At 41.8% G+C, this 16,955-nt stretch overlaps 1 protein-coding gene across 3 annotated transcripts in view; it reads right to left on the bottom strand.

The window, feature by feature from the left end:
• rttn (rotatin) overlaps positions 1-16,955 on the bottom strand; it is a 32,467-nt gene that overhangs the window by 1,490 nt on the left and 14,022 nt on the right. Inside the window, exons 24-46 of one of the 3 annotated variants that reach the window (XM_039789887.1) lie at positions 16,665-16,856; positions 15,586-15,828; positions 14,693-14,849; positions 13,102-13,268; positions 12,277-12,496; positions 11,139-11,267; positions 10,863-10,973; positions 10,148-10,306; positions 9,684-9,761; positions 8,775-8,976; positions 8,587-8,684; positions 8,384-8,471; positions 7,832-8,033; positions 7,317-7,407; positions 6,832-6,982; positions 6,399-6,536; positions 5,436-5,632; positions 5,107-5,212; positions 4,692-4,789; positions 4,365-4,442; positions 3,663-3,789; positions 1,173-1,366; positions 70-343 (exon numbers count right to left, since the gene is read on the bottom strand). In XM_039789887.1, the coding sequence (XP_039645821.1) occupies positions 70-343; positions 1,173-1,366; positions 3,663-3,789; positions 4,365-4,442; positions 4,692-4,789; positions 5,107-5,212; positions 5,436-5,632; positions 6,399-6,536; positions 6,832-6,982; positions 7,317-7,407; positions 7,832-8,033; positions 8,384-8,471; positions 8,587-8,684; positions 8,775-8,976; positions 9,684-9,761; positions 10,148-10,306; positions 10,863-10,973; positions 11,139-11,267; positions 12,277-12,496; positions 13,102-13,268; positions 14,693-14,849; positions 15,586-15,828; positions 16,665-16,856 (3,500 nt within the window). The remainder of the gene's footprint in view (positions 1-69; positions 344-1,172; positions 1,367-3,662; positions 3,790-4,364; positions 4,443-4,691; positions 4,790-5,106; positions 5,213-5,435; positions 5,633-6,398; positions 6,537-6,831; positions 6,983-7,316; positions 7,408-7,831; positions 8,034-8,383; positions 8,472-8,586; positions 8,685-8,774; positions 8,977-9,683; positions 9,762-10,147; positions 10,307-10,862; positions 10,974-11,138; positions 11,268-12,276; positions 12,497-13,101; positions 13,269-14,692; positions 14,850-15,585; positions 15,829-16,664; positions 16,857-16,955) is intronic. The other 2 variants (XM_039789888.1, XM_039789889.1) reach the window with 2 other exon arrangements.

Raw genomic sequence — 16,955 nt, 5'->3', positions numbered from 1 at the left:
TAAACTCCCGCTGTCTGTTGTCGTTTTCACAGAAGCAAAATGAAAGAAGAAGTTGCGGCCCTTCCATACCATTGGCGATGACGTGTGGCTTGTTGGCAGGGCAGAAGCAGAGGTTGTGAAGGGTGAGCAGTGCGTGGCGCCGGTGCGGTGCCAGGTCCGCCAGCAGTTCCAGGGTTCCGGTCACCCTAAGGATACTCTGTTGGCCGTCCTCCGCGAACGAGAGACTAACCAGTAGCCTCAGCCACAGGCCCAATAGGCTTCCACCACCACAACCTATGGATGTGGTCTTAACACCACCCGCCTTGGGCATTGGCACTGACAGGAAGGCTTGCAGGAAATTATTCTAAGAATGACAGAAAAGCAAGTTTAAGCATCATCATGTGAACAGATCTTAAGAGCTGCTCCCCAGTTTAGAAAATATTTGGACAGGCTAAGTGCAAGAGACGCATGTTTATTTATAGCAGGTGTCATGCTTTTTTATTTATTTATTTATTCTGTAACAATGCATTTCACACTTAAGTTAAATGTATTCAACTCGTAAATTTCATTTTCACAGCCAGCTACAATGAACTTAAGAAAACTGTTGAATTGGCTCATCTGTGCAGGTTTATTCTTAAACCATTTAGGGATTGTTCTTAATTCTTAAAAGGTGCTCTAAGCGATGTTGGGTGACGTCACTTCTTGTTGACGTTCGAAGTATTGTCAAACAAAATGGAGGCTAGCTCGCCCCTCCCTCCTCCTCATCCCGTCCCCTCCCCCTCCCTTCCGCGCACTAACCCCCAAATCCTTTTTGTCGGTTATTGGCTGGAACGCTGGAAGTTTGTTATGTTTCTTGGTGCAGGTTGGCACAGTTTGTTTTTGTTGGCGTTTGTGGAGCCTGGGCTGTCTACAGAGACCGCGTTTTTTTTTTAATTTTTTTTTTTACAGTGTGTTCAGGGGACAGGCAGCTAGCGGATAGTAAGGAGATGTTTGCTGTATGTGAGAAAAAAATGTTGTAGCCTAAAAAACACATGACATCGCTTAGAGCACCTTAAATATCTTACTCTGACAAAACAAATCATCACTAAGTCTAAGTTTCTTTGACTTAGCAATGAGACACTGCCTTGCCCACTACATTCATGTACATTACATCTTGTCCATAATGTTGCCTACACTGTGCACCGGGCTTGTACCTTCTGCAGGAGGCCTCTGCAGTCGCGGGACATGGCGAGGTTAGCCAAGAGACAGAAGGCTAGCTTCTGGACAGGGCTGTTATCTGCTGCGACCCCTGAGGCCAGCTTCATCACAGAGTGCATCAGAGAGTTACTAGGGGTGCCTTTAGGTCCTAGCGCAACACCGGGGCCACCGCCACAAACACAACTGCATGCTGAAAGGAAAAAAAAAAATAGAACAAAAACAACCACAAGGACTTTTATGATTAACAATATTTTTTTGTATTTGATCAAAATTCAAGGTAACAAAGATAACTCAGGTTTCACAAATACTGTGAATGTGTTTGAGTCATTTAACCACCTTCATCTCTCAAACACAATCAGACACACGTGCCAACCTTGACCCTGTGTCTTTAATGGTAAGAGTAAGTAATCAATGCATGAAGTCCACAAGCATGCTCCCTGTACCAGGCAGCCAATCAAGAGTACTGCTGATTGACATGGTTGTGTACATCAAAACAATAACTATTCTATCCTTTATCACTGAGGGCAATGGTCATGCACTGTGGAGTAGCAAATACGACTTCCAACCTAATAATTCACCATTCTAATGTTTGTATTGGGCAAACGTTTATTACTAAAAAATGCATGCAAAATTGCATGAATCCTACAGTTACCATTACTAACAGCCAAACATTGGCTTCAGTCTATAGTTCAAAAGTGTCAATCAAAATATTCTTATAATTCCTCTGTATTGTACTGTAGTCTTGCGTACCAGCAGCAGCTATGGCAGCCACTTTTATCACCAAGAAAATGTCTCTTACAAACACTATATAGCACTCTGTTCTTTTTCTTGTTGGAGCTGGTTGCTTCTTACCGTTTATCTCAAAGCTAGCTAGCTAACAAAATGATAAAACTGATGAAGAAGAGTGGAACTCTTGAACCGAGACAGAATTAACTACACTTCAGTGGGAACAATAAGTAGCTGCTGAGAGAAACCAGTTTTACCCAACAGAGTTTGGAAGCAATGAAGTCTCACATGAATCTTCTAATTTTAATCTTCATTCACTATGAAAGCCCTCTGACTGAGGATGAGAACCACACTCCCCTGACTCTGGGAGGAAGGGAAATTATTTAGCCCGAGGCCATGGCTACAATTCATTTACAATTTAGGCCATTTAGAAATGTAAACACAAATAGATAACACACAAGTGATGCAAATAAAACATCTCTCTCTTTTGGCGCCACATTCACAGTTAAGTTCCTCAGTATAACTGACATGACTAATTGCTGCAGCGGTAGATTGCATACAGAAACTAACAAGCTTAAGACAGAGAGCATTGACAAGGCATAGTCTGACACTGATTGATGTTACTTATTGGAGAACATGGCAGCTTGTTGGTTATGCTAATCCTGGAATGGTAACATACAGCAACAGGCGTATGCTGATGTACGCCCGAGGTTATCTCCACACCTGTCGATCACAGAATTGACGAGGGATGTCTGCTTTATAATGGATCCACCTCATTAATGTGATTCAAAGGCGTTCCCACTGCTGCTACAAATGTCAATTTTTTTTAGGATCATTCCATAGACGTGTCAAAGAAATTTGTTTTTTTGTGTGTTTTTTTACTTTCTGTCTGTCTGTCTGTGGGAGGGGAGTTTTGGGGATGCTACAAAAATATCTGTGAAAATATGTGTGGCACAGATGAAAACAATAATCTAACTTGAACTAGCAGTGCAAACAAAGCCTTGAATGGAGGAGGTAGACTGGAGATGAAACATTCAGTAGATATACATCAGTCTCAGGAGAAGAACTGGTAGCCTGAGGGCGGATGGTGTAATACTAAGCCTGGCTGCATGCAGCCTGAACACAACCTGCTGTTCAGTTAACCTTTAGGAAAATACTGTGCCTGACTTCACTGATTTCTGGTGCTTCACAGCTTGAGTTTATGAGGGGTTTAAAGCGAGTAAGTTGAGATCAGAGCACACGCACCCACTCAGGAACCAGTGCCTACTACAACTACATCACACACACAAACAAACAGGTCAAAGGGACCACGAGCCATTCAAGAAAGTAACATTTCCCAACTGTCCTCCCTACAAATCTTGCCTTTCCTTTCTTCAAAAAGCCTTTCTGATTTACACATATACAGCACATACATTTGTATGACGGAATGCCAATATCTGAGGCAACACAGAGATGCGCTGTGCTTCACCACATCATCTCCCACTGGTCTGAAACACGTTGCCATACAAACAGTGAGACGGCCATGCAGCCTGATCCCTGGATCCTGACACTGTGCCCATTGTGACTGTCAGGCAAGCAGGCGCTGGTCTTATGCAGTGAGACACAATGTTGTTCAGTGGTCACTGGAGAGGACAATGGGGCTCTTAGTGTAACGTGTGTGTGACTCAGTCAGATTGTTGACCGCAGACAGAGGCGATGGGCAGGCACGGGCCAGGCACAGTGCCTACACAAACACACACGACAGACACATGCAAACAGACCTGTGGTGCAGTTGGCCGTATAGACACACAGAAGCTCCAGCACTGCCTCCATGATGAGGTCGTCCAATAGGAGCCAAGGCCAAAGAGCATAGAGTCCCAGTGTTAGGCGAGCATCTGTGGCAACCGCCTACACACACAAATAGAATTAATTACACACACACACACACACACACACACACACACACACACACACACACACACACACACACACACACACACACACACACACACACACACACACACACACACACACACACACACACACACACACAATGTAAAGGCCCACATACAGGCATGTACATGATTATAGATGCACACAACTCACATTAAAAAAGCCTGATTTATACAATAACACAAACAGATGGTAGTAATCAACATAAAATGCTCCGATATTTTCTTAAGTGTGCAGAAAAAACACACTGGGAGGAGAACAATAGCAGGGTAAACACTGCAGTAGAGCTTCCCTGGCTATTTAGTCCAAGGTAACCACCAGTGACTGAAAGGCCACTTAGGAAATGAAAACCAGCTAATATGCTCCATAAGTAATGCTATTACAGGGTTTAAGAAGCTAAACTTGCTGAGATGTTAGCAGGGCCGTGCACATTTAGGCGGATCTCATTTACAGGCACAGCATTGGTACTCTGAGGTTCCATTAAAAACCAATTAGCAGTGCGGAATTAAAAGGCAGAAACAGAGGCTCACTTTGCATTCATCGTTGTGGTAAAGAGCACTCCGCAGGATCTCCACAGTCAGCTTGACTTCCTTTAAATAGCCTTCTCCCTGATAATACAGAAAGATAAAACAAAGACCAATATGTTTAAATGTTAAATGTGAAAACACTGCATCTTCACGGCTCCATAACAGCACGGGCAATAACTGCTGAGAACTGTCATAGATATTTATAATATTTATCCCCCCAAAAAAAAAATCATTCAGGTTGAATTCAGACTGCTATTCTATCCAAGGGGAAAAAGACACAGGCAGTACAAAAACACTGAGACTGGAAACTTCCAGCCATGCTCTGCTCACCTTTTTGCGGTGGGAAGCCTTGCTGGGTCGGACGGACTCCAGGTGGAGCTGGGAGTGAGTTCGCTTCATTTGTTCCACACAGCTGTCAATTAGACCAGCTGGGAAAAAGAACAGATAGTCAGCGTTCAGTATTGGACAACATCACGTTAAATTAAGAGTTATAATAACCATATCCACCATAATTAAATAGAAATTGCTCTTAATTATGTTGTTAATTAAGTACCTGATTACTTAAATGACTGAACTTATGGTAATAGTTGTTTTACAAAACAGATGCAGTGTTTTGGAATTTTTTGCAGTTAAGAACCAGGCTTAAAAGTTAGCTTAATGTGGAGAAACCATTACACATTTCTTACATTGTCAAAGAGTGCTTAACAGGTGGCAGCCTAACTAGCCTGAGGTTTGGGGTTTTTACCTTTGGCTGCATAGTTTTGAGCTGTGGGACTGCAGGCCAGCAGTGTCATCAGAGCTCTGGCTGTCTGCTTCTTCAAAGGGTCCTGAAAGGACCTCTTATCAAAACTCTGGCATCAACAGTCAAAGAGGGACGCAATTATAATTTATAACACGTGACACATAATCACAGGCTCTCGAAAAATAGCATCAACCTTTTTGAATTCTTGAAACTTTGCCAGGAGCTCATACATTATTGTCTATAAAACAAGTAGTCAAGTTTAGTCAATTCTAATTCCCACTGTATACCAAGGTCTCGACAGACAACCATGAGCCCCCACCACCTCCACTTACCTGCAGTAACAGTTCACACAGCTGGCTGGCTGAGGGACCATTCACAATGCCAGACAAAGCAGTAGCCTGTTTAGGGTTTGAGGTTGTGACATCTACACTCTTTGTCTCCTCTGTGAAAATTGTACGGAGAAACTGCAGAGCTACTGTGTGGAGAAGAGGGTCTGCGAGCTTCTCAGTCACACACACGGATAATGTTCCTGCAGACACACAGGGAAAATAAAACGAGTACGTTGGTCTTTTAATGAATAACACAGCAATAAATACTGAATCACAGCGAGACAAAATGGCAAATCCATGACAGATATTTGTCCATGACAGATATTTGTCCATGACCGAGGCAGTATGCCCTAGTGGAGAACACACTAATCATCTGAATGTGTATGCAGACACCCATATACCATAAACAAGTACACACAGACATAACACACACATAAATGCAAGCACAAAGGCTCAGCATTCATCTTTTACTTCATCACATTTCCCTGCTGCGCCATTAATCAGAGGAAGATGATTAGGAGGAGTAGAGGTAGTATAAGGACAGGATGCAGTTATCCTATCCCAGCATCTGTTTAGGGAAGTTAATACACACAGTAATGATGCAACAAATGTGTAAATATGATAGAATTTCTTTTTTTGGTACCAGAATTAAAAGCTGCACAATTATAACTTAAAATGTTACTGCAATTATTACCCTAATGATGATTATCAGAAATAAAAAAAAAAAATGTTCTGTTGCTTTCATCATGTATTGATTCTTTAACCACAGTGGGCTATTCAAACGAAATGAAAAACCTAAATGTTTCCAAAAAGATAATCTATTATTATGAATGTTGAGAAATGACCCATAATAGATGATTATGAACTACTTATGCAGCCTAAACCAGAATAATTAAATGCGTCTTTCATTCACTCTATTTAAAACACACACACATACACACACACACACACACAAAATCGGTGTACCTGCAAATGTCCGCCAGCGTCTCCCCAGCGCAGCAGAGACAGATGGGTACGCTGCCGAGCTGTCCCTCCTCACCAGAGTAGCCAGGAGCATAAACACGTCTGCCCAGCACACACAAACCGTGTCTCGGGTACCTGCATCTGAAAAGGGAAAGAGTGAGTCACACATTTTATGACACAAGACAGCCACAAAGCCACACACAGATCACCCGGTAGAACATACTGCAGGGAGAGGTGGATAACTGTATGTATAGGAGTTGCATTTGAAGCATTGTTGACGTTTTTTCTGATCAATAATGGTGACATATACAATAGTATATATATGGAATACGAATAGTGTATATATGGAATACGGAAAACATTTTGAAAAGTTTTTGGACTACTATTTTAGGACTAAAAATGACGACTTCCATTTTGAATTGAACTCTGTTCTGACCTAATCCTTTGGTATCCAGTGTGAGCACTGCCACCAGAGCAGTCAACAGCTGTTTCAGGAAGTCCATCTGGCCAATAAGCTCTTGGCTCACCGTGACACATGACCGCAGCAGTTTGGAGAAGCTGGACAGGAACTGAAGTAAGGTGACAAACTAGAAACACACAAGCACATACAAACAGGAAGACATTTTTACACAATAACCACACATGCATGCAAACAGATGGCACACTAATTTATAGAACAGCTAAGGTTAGAGAAAATAAAAATAGATGTATGGTTAAAACAAGTTCCATTGTAAAAGCTAATTTACCAGGCTCCAAAAACAATGGTATACTGTGAGTATTAGCTTGCTGAGTATTCCACCCACACCAAAATCTGGAGGTGCCCTCAGACAACGTACCAACCCACGTTTTTTGTGGTAAGTCAAAATAACAAAACAAAAAAAGTTGAACAACTCTTCAGAACTGTCTATCAGTGTTCCTCACCTGGATCTTGATGTCTTCTCTCTCTCCTGGTAGGACGTTGGGTGTCTTCAGCTCAGTCAGACATGTCTCGATGGGTCCAATATCCACCAGACTGAGGAGGAAGAGAAATGATGGAAGATGTGTGTTTATAAGAAACTGGCTAGAGGGGATAAGAGCTACAACTAACATGAATTCTCTACTGAATAAAATATATACATATTATAATCTTTAATCATTAAATAAAATGACAAAAACATCAGCTCAGTGTTGATTTTATGATTTTTATTTACATTGCAAAACCTCTCTGCAAGCAGAAAATGTTTGCTATTCCTACTGACAATTAATCAGTTATCAAAACTATAAACATTACTTTTCCATTAATCAACTGAACATTTCAGTACCAGACTGAATATAATAAGTAATAAATTCATACGGAGATTACAACAAACAATTCTGAGCTTTAGTCATCATTAGCACATTGGAGGGGTGGGGAGTGGGGGGTGTTTTCACGCGGTCTGAGGTATGTGGCCACTTACCTGGCCAGCGCTTGGAGGAGCTGGTTATGTCGGATGGCAGTGAGGGTGAAGTCTGGCAGGATGGCCAGCAGGTTAGTCAGCAGGCCACAGTGGGCCGTCATGAGGTCGGGAGTTACCATGACAACGGGTTCCACGGCCGAGGGCTCGCCCTGGCGGGAGTCTTGGGAGGCCAGCGAGTCGCTGGTGTCTGTGTCACTCTGGCCTGTGAGACACATCAATAGACAGCTAATAGAGACGCCTCCCCAATGGTTCACACGCTGTGTCTGCCTATGCCTAGAGATACTGTGACCACATAATCAAAAACATCAAACTGAGGTAAAATACAAAGAGCAATGTTCTACTTTTTAAATTGTATATGTAAGATAGAAACATAAATACACACATGTGGGGAATGGTTTTTGTTTATCACTGACCACAGTGAGGTTCACTGCTTCTAAAGGAAACTAATGTGAAGGTTTATATGGTATGAAGAACTAAACCATGATGTGTTACTATTACTGTGAATGCATGTGTGCACACAGACACACTCTGTATTCCTCTCCGTACTAGTACCTTGAGCCATCAGTCTGCTGGCAGGGGTATCTTCTGTGATGCTCAACAGGGAGGGACCCTTGGGGGTGTTAGGCCCTGAGCCTCTTATCTGTAACGGACAACATGAAGATGAGAGGATCCACGTCACTTAACTTAATGCAGCGGTTTATTTTATCAACATGTTAGTGCGTGTGTATGTCTGAAGGTAAAAGGGCGTTGCTGACCACAGTGCTGGATGTGGAGAGGGAGCTGGAAGGTCTGCTAGAGTCCATAGTTGGCGCCGGTGGGTCGCATCTCCAAAACCACAGGGAATTCTCAGAATCTAGACAAGCACATAACGACACATTAAACACACTGGAGAGAAAAAGAAATTTTATAAATGATGAGACACAAAAAAAAAAAAAAAAACTACCCAGAGAATTGCTCTCATGGGGACGACGAGGTCCACTGGTCGTGCCAGCACCAGCTTGCGGGTGGAAAGTGTACCTGCCTCGGTAACATTTGGTGGCAGAGAGAGCCACATGTTGGAAGTACTGACAGTGGTAAAGCAGAGCCTGGAGCGCTGGAAGACCCACCAGAGACACACCAGACACCTCATCATGGACACATGGGTGCTGGAAGAGGAGAGATAATGCGAGGAAGACGCAGGGAGATGAGCGCACATCAAACGGTTACGTCATTAGAACAGGGCAAAAAGAACCGAGATGAGAAATACTAAATACAGAGGGGTTGAAGGTAAAATCCAGCTCCTAACTTTGTCTGAACCTTCACTAAATCTGTATTTTTAACATTCACTATTAAACTGAAATTAAACTTTAGTTGAGGCAGTGATAAAAGACTAACTTTTTTAAAGCCCCTGCATGGAGATCAAAAGGTCTACCAGTTTTTTTTTTTACATCCTGATTTGAGCTTTGTATATCTGTCTTTACACTTTTTTCTGGCAATTACAACTCGATTAGATTTTGTAAACAACAAGCCTTGCTTTTAAAAGATAAGAATACATAATATTTATCTTTTTTCACCTCTGACATACAGCTCCCTTCACAAGCAATGGCATCCCAAATTAAGATGCTGTTGGTGTTTTGACAGAGATTTAAACTTAATTATTTTGGATGTGAACGCTGGAGGCCTGCGCCCCAGTAGAGCTTCAATTCTAGCAACACCTCTGGTCTGAACCCTGCAGGGCTCAATGGGAGGAGAGTTAGGAATGGGAGGGAGGAACAGAGAGGGGATATAAACAGAGAGAAACTGAAAGAGAGGGAAAAGAAAAAAACGTCCATGGTCTTTAAAAGCTTTTTAACTGGTTGGCAGAGCTGCTGACCTGCCAGTGGGAGTCCTTGGCCTCCTCTGCGTTGGCAGGCATGGGCATCACCAGCAAGTTTTGCAGGATAAATGCAGCCTGGACACACAAAACAGACATGCACACTCTGGGTCAAGTTAGACTGCATCAGCAACAGTGCCATCTGCCTGTATTTGGCAGGTAATACATAAAGTCCAGCCACTTTTTCTGACCATAGATGAAATTTAAGTGAAATTGGCTTTTCTCTTACTAGTTTTGATGTGTGTGGAGATTGTGGGATACAGCAACAACAGTAGGCGCTTAGTTTTAACAATTTACACTAGATTGGGTTAGCTATATACATATATATATGTCCAATAAAACAGTTCTATATTTTGGTCTAAGACTTCTCAGACAAATTGATTTATTTCCTGTGTAGAAATAAAGAAAAAAAAATGTCTGGGTTACACAGACGGTAGAGCAGTGTTGCAGTACTAACGTCGTACCTCTCTGCGGACCATGCTGCTCTCCTGCTGATCCAGGAGGATGTTGAGCAACGTGCCCCACAGACCTCCGCTGATGTTCTGACAGCTGGCACACAGAGCCTGGCACCCGCTGGGCACAGAGGACAGAGCTGCACCTAAACCCAAACTGGCAAACCTCACCTGACAAGAGAGGGGAGACACACATTTAGGTGGGTGTGTACGGAAAGAAAAATAGGAGAAAAGGGAAAAGAAATATGATGTAGGTGTACATACATCCACAGATTAAAAATAATGAATCTCGACAAAAAAACGTGGATGCTGCTAATGTTATGGGACACCTATCTATTGCAATATTAAATGTAAATTTGGCCTGGCTGGTGACTTATAACACTAGACTCATTTAAATTGATGATGACAAAGACTAAATTTGCCTTGGGGCGGCTCTTAGACTGACTTGTGTGAGGACTTATTTTTGGAGACAGACAGAGATTTGGTATGACTAGCTGTCATGTGCTTCTTTTTTGTCTGCGAGTTCTTGTGCAACTCTAATGGGTTTTATTTTGTCCCAAAAGTCAAGCATCTAGAAGCTTAATTTCATGACAGAAAGAGTTTATGAAGTTTAGCTGAAGAATGAATAGTGAACAGCTAAATATTGAAGACTGGAGTGTCATATATAAAGTTTACATATGTTTAAATTATTATGAATTCATTCAAGAGAATGCAAATCTGTTCGTACCTCTTGGTCGCGGTCGACCCATAGTGGGATGAGCCAGGCCAAACCAAGCTGAGAGGCACTAGCCTCCTCAGCAGCTGCCTCATTCCCCAAAGACCACTGGGATATGAAGTCCTGATGCAGACAAAAGAGAGAGAAAAACATTGTTACAGTTACATTCCAAAATGTTTTAATACTGTGATGTCTGGTGTCTGGCTCTGACTTTCAGTGCTTACATCTATTCACTGATTTCTTTCTAACCAGCCCCTTCACAGCAGTATAAACATGGCTGACACTTGCCTTGTCCTTGTTCTTGACCATCATCTCATGGGACAGGTGAAGCAAGCAGATGACAGCATTCTTGGTCACACCTTTCCCCATGAAAGACATGGAGTTGCCTCCCCACTCGACATAAAATGAGGAGATCACCTTTATAAAAAGGACACAGATCGTATTGGGGTTATTGAATTAAAGAGCACTGCAGCGTGTTTCATGGTTTCCCATCCATTCTCATCCTGCAAAGACATAGCTGACAGAACTGCACATTATTTGGAAAGCTACAGTAAGGGGCGTTATCCCGCTTTGCTCCCCGTTTCTGCCGAAGCAGACTGAACAAAAAGTATTCGTTTCTGAGTGAGTTATTACTGTATGCTTGTCATGCAACTCACTGCATCCAAATGAAAGCTAAATACAGCTGAGACTAATTATTTTTGCTTTGATGTGCCATCAGGATGTGGGACTGCACTGAAGAGAGAGAAGCCCAAGGCCTGCTGAGCTTTAGGGCTCTGCAGTGCCAAGAGTATCAGGTGAGAGGTGGGTCCGAGGCCTGGGAAGACACAGGGTTAAAGTGTTCGCCATCTAAATGTTATCAGTGAGATCAAAGTAGCCACCAGAGATCTCGACTAAATAGGAAATTAACCTTCAAACTTCATGCAATCTTAATTCATGTCCATGAAAGCTGCCCGTTAAAACAAACCAAATGAACAAGCATAGGTATTGTGCAAACAGGATGGTCTATTCCACAGGGGTCTTCATTCCCAATCAAAAAAAAAAAGTTAGGACACCTCTGTGCAGAGGACTGCTGCGCAAAGGTGGTCTACACTGTGTTACGCTATTGTTTTATGGACTGTTTAACAACTGAACAGATGGAAAAGGCAAGGTTGATTAATCTCATCAGCATTTTCACAGTGTGGCATATCAAATCAATGAGATTTTTTACCTATTGCAATTCATGTCCCGTAACCATGTTTTGCTTCATTTTAATTAATTCCTCAGAAAGTACTGTGCCTTTCATTTATTCATTTCTGTAGGCCGTCTCATCTCGGATGAGAGGGTAGGAGGCTTGCGTATGCCCATACAACCCATGAACATTTGCCCACGTACTTTGAAGACACAGAACTTCACACACATGTCACATACAAAACACTCGCACACGTACCTCTAATAGGCCACTGAGATACTTGGAGCAGAGCAAGATGGGTTCCAGGTCAGAGCAGTGGGAGCTCCAGCCAGGCTGGGCAGTCAGGCTGACCATGCCTTGCAGTGTCCTCTCCAGGCTAGGAAGGCCATAGAAACGCGGGGCGTCGGACACCCGCAGGCTCTGAAGCAAACGGACTGCCAGCTGGCTTTTGAATGGGCCTGCTAATGCCAGACACAGCCTGGACATACAGGAAAGGACAGAGTGGGAAAAAGCGATACACAAGCAAGCAAACCAGACAGGAGGGTAGACAAGAGGCAGGAATAATAATAATAGATAATGTTAACAATAAGCGTTCCAATTCTTTTTCATAAGCCTGTGGCTTTTTAAGTGTTTGGTTTTCATTTTAATTTTCTAAATGACTAAGCTATTTGGATTTCAATCACAAATGAACTGAAATAAGCACTTCCCTTACAACGGACATTTCACTGTCTTTTTTCCTCCTGATGATACTAATACATTGTCTAACATAGCATTACATAAGTGCATTCCTTTCCCATTAAGTGTACAGAGCTATAGTTATTACTCTTTGAGTGTAAACACCCTGAAATATACTGCATACGTGTAGTTAATGCAGAATTGAGTACTTTACTTTTTGTTAGGTAGATGAAACCAAATTCACATTCTAGTATTATAATGAAATTATCTTTCATTATTCTAAAACAACTTACGATAAAATACTTTAATTTAAAACTTCATAAGCAATATTAAAAAAGGGCCGTGTCTGCTGCCTGTCTTGTGACTTTCCAGTGGAGTGTCACACTTTTTTGGGTGAAATCTCCCTACCTGTCAGTGGTTTGAGCAAGTCGGAGGAGTAAGATGTTAAAGAAGCGAGTGAGTTCTTTCTGCAGTCTCCGGCTGACACGGTTCTTCAATTCCTCTGGCTCCCCAGGGCTCGGAGTTGAGGTCTGAGTCTCCATACCAAGCAGCAAATTAAGAAGTGATGGGGTCTCCTGGATGATTGATAGAAGGTTTGTTTTTTGATTTGATGTTTACAGTACATTATATATATATTATTTTGAATTTATCCCATTTTTTTTTATTACTTTTAGGGCTTTTTTGGCCTTTATTGAATAAGACAGCTGAAGATAGGAAAGGGGAGAGAGAGAGAAAGGGACGACATGCAGCAAAGGGCCCAGGGTCGGAATTTAACCCGGGCCATCCTTTCCAAATTCACACACACTGACCCATGGAGGGAAGATGTAGAGAAGGCTTTTCAGGTGTTTTTGAGCAAGCACCTTCTTCTTAATACCACCCATCATTTCCCTACAACTCTGATCTAGAAAAACCAAACACGCAGAATTTCTTGTTGAGCGGTGCACACGGAGCACATAGTTAATATAAGTGTAGGGAGCAACAGATGTTGCTGAAACAGCTCAGTAATTACAGAAAAGTCAGAGCCGAGCAGAGCTGCTCACCCCTACCAGGCATTCAATCTGAGTCTGCTTTAGCTGCCAGGGGAGGGCTTATTGTTTACACACACATTAATGAGAACGCCAAGGTGAGACTGATTAAATCCTAAAAGTAGCTCTCCCTGCTAAAACAGTGTGGTGATTCTTCTCCTCGGGCAAACATATGAATCCAACTTTGTTTTAAGAGCTCAGAAAGTAATCTCTGCCGCAGGTCTGAGGTGGTACGCTGTGATACTATTTTTCTGTCGTTATGAGAGAGTAATATGGTTCGCTTGTCTGACGGCGTGTGATTTATTCAGGTTTTGATTACAGGTATATAACCCTTTGTGTTGCAGAGGAGAGAGTTTAACCAGATTACTAGCTAACAGAGATGCACACACGATTATTTTATAAGCACATACACAAGCTACAGTACAGTAGTACACATTAATAAGATTAAATAGCATATTTTATCTATACCACAACCACACTGTAATGTTTACTGATTCAAAAGTCTCAACTATTCCTTTCAGCCAAAACCTAAAAAAGAAAAATACAGGACCATTGTCGTTAGGGCTGCACGATATGAGGAAAATATGCGACTGTGATTTTTTTGACTGATATTGCGATTGCGATATGCTTCACGATATTGGAGGGAATGATCATTTTTGGATCATTATTCTCATTTTCATTGAAAAATATAAAAATATTTTTTTACATGATTATGGTGTGATGTATGTGAGAATCTATACCAAACAAATATTTTTTCATTAGTCTGTAGGATATGATGTGTAGGATGGCACTACAATACCTAATTCAGAATGGTTTGACACTTATTTTGCCCTCAACAAATATTGCGCCCCCCTGCGATTTGGATATTGCACTTGTCCCTATTGCGATTTTGATAAAATTGTGATTAATTGTGCAGCCCTAATTGTTGTGAGGTTTTTCTTTCCTGCTTCACCAGAAAGGGTAATTATTTGTACCTGGTTGAGAAGTAGCTCCAGTATCCAGCGCAGGTCCTTGTCCTCTGGGTCAGATGCAGTCTCAGTGTGCATCTGTTTGAAGTAGGCATTCAAAAATGCAACAATTCCCACTAGCAACTTCTCATCCTCAACACAGACTGGACGCACCTGGAGAAACCTGCAGGGACGAAGACGCAGTCACCATGACAACAAGAGGAAGAGAGCATGGTTAAAAGGAAAATACTCAGTAATAACTTACTTTTCATAACTTGTCTAATATACTGACCACTAAAGATGCTAAATCAGAATCAGAAACACATTCTATTTACTCTCTTTTCTTCTTTGTCCCTTTAATTCTTAAAATGTTATTGTACAGTGGAAATGAACTGCTCAAACCAATGACAACTACAAGACATATGCTGCTACCTAGCTTTTTGGCAGAGGGGTGGTGACAAACTGATGGAATCAACTGAAATCAAACTTTGGTGGAGACTCCTCTTGTTTTCTTCATTAATACTGATGCATTACATTTTAATCATTTCATTCTTTTAAAGTTTCGCTTTGGTATTAGAGTAGTTAGAGGAAGAAAGATATAAGTTTGTTATACTTTCTCAGGAAAGCTTAAATACTCAAATTTAACCAGAAAAGGCTTTTAACACTAATTAATTCAAGTCAATTCTTCAAAAGAAGACTAAAAGATCAAAGCCACAATGATCTCACTGAGCCATGGAAAAACATTTGGTTCACAGCAAGAAATGTTTCTTTCGACAGCAGCAGTAATAATAATGGCATACTGTTGGGGAATGTCATAAAATCCTCCCATCTTTTGTAAGGTCTAACAAGACATATTTACTGGTTATTAGCATGTCGACCTAAAGTACATGAATGTTAAATGGAGTTTGTATGCAGTGTACCTGGTCACTGCTGCCTGCCAGCTGAGGGAGTGAAGGGTGCCTCTGCACCTGTGGGTGGGGAAGTGAGGAAGGGCCAGTCGCTCAATCAGTAAATAGAGGCTGAGTCTGGAGAGGGCAGAGGTCACAGAGCTGTGTCCTGCTGCCGTGACGATGGCCTTGATGCAGTCCTGCAGCGCCGTGGGAAGGTGCACCGCCTGCAGCGACAGAACCTGTGCTTCTGACAGCTTTAAGTTGGGAGGAAATCTGTGGGGAGCAAAATGTTAATGCTTCAAAATATAAAATCGGACTACATGGCTATTGATGTGCTGAAAAGTGTGTTGCATAAGTAGCATCCTCAGAGGCATACTAATGACTGCATTTACAAACATATTTGATCACCAATCTGGAGGGATGAGACATTTATGAGTCACCCAAAGAGAGATGTTTTCTGAGAATTACTTGTAACTGAATCAAGCAGAGGCAGGCATTATACCAGCTACAATCAACAAGCAATACTCTCTAAAACTGTCAAAATGACATCAAAACAATAGGAAAAACTGCGTAATAAGACACAACAATATCACCGGAGATAAGGACTTGTGCACAGAGTTGTACTTTACACAACAAGGAAGATACCTCTCAATTATCACTGACTGACTCCATCTCAAACAAACACTCTTCTACCAATCTTAGCACTGTATGAAACTTAGTGGAATGATCCATCTATGGTGTGCTTTAAAACATCTTTGCTGTAATCAAGCTGGTTAAAACTGTACAAGAAACATTCTCATCTTTTTGAATTAGGTCACATTACAAGTAAATGAAATATGACATGCTAAGCCTCTAAAACTATTTTTTTTACTAAAATTCTCCACTAGACAGAACATTGTATAAGAGTAATGTGTTGCAGGATTTTTCTTTAATTAAAATATCCTGCTATGGAATGATTGTTCTGTTCAGTTTCTCCAACAAATAGTTACCTTATAGTCTACTGAGAAGGACAACTTACGTGCTCTTAATACAGAAACAAACCTTTGTATCCAATCATTTTCTCCTTATATTTTTTTAACACAACAAATAAGAAACATTTAGGTCCTTACTCAGTAGCATGGGTAGATGTGCCATGCAGCTCTTCAAGGAGGTTGTCTATCCCAGAATACCATGCAGTGTTCCAGGCTACCTGTAGGGCTTGGCAGGCGGGTGCTAGGGTCAGGAGGTCTGAGGAGGGGGGCAGGACGCAGCAGTACGGGCTGACAGCATGATGAGTCGCTGCCTGGAATGGGATGTTGTACCTGGCAGAAAATTTGGGAGAAGAGCAAAACAGTTGTTTATATCGCTTGTGAAGTGCTGTTGATGAGAGGAAGGGTCCTTTAAAAGAAGCCACGACCCAA

Source organism: Perca fluviatilis, chromosome 22 (genome assembly GCF_010015445.1).
Source record: "Perca fluviatilis chromosome 22, GENO_Pfluv_1.0, whole genome shotgun sequence".
Lineage (NCBI taxonomy): Eukaryota > Metazoa > Chordata > Actinopteri > Perciformes > Percidae > Perca > Perca fluviatilis.
This window is presented reverse-complemented; position numbering and strand designations above follow the sequence as displayed.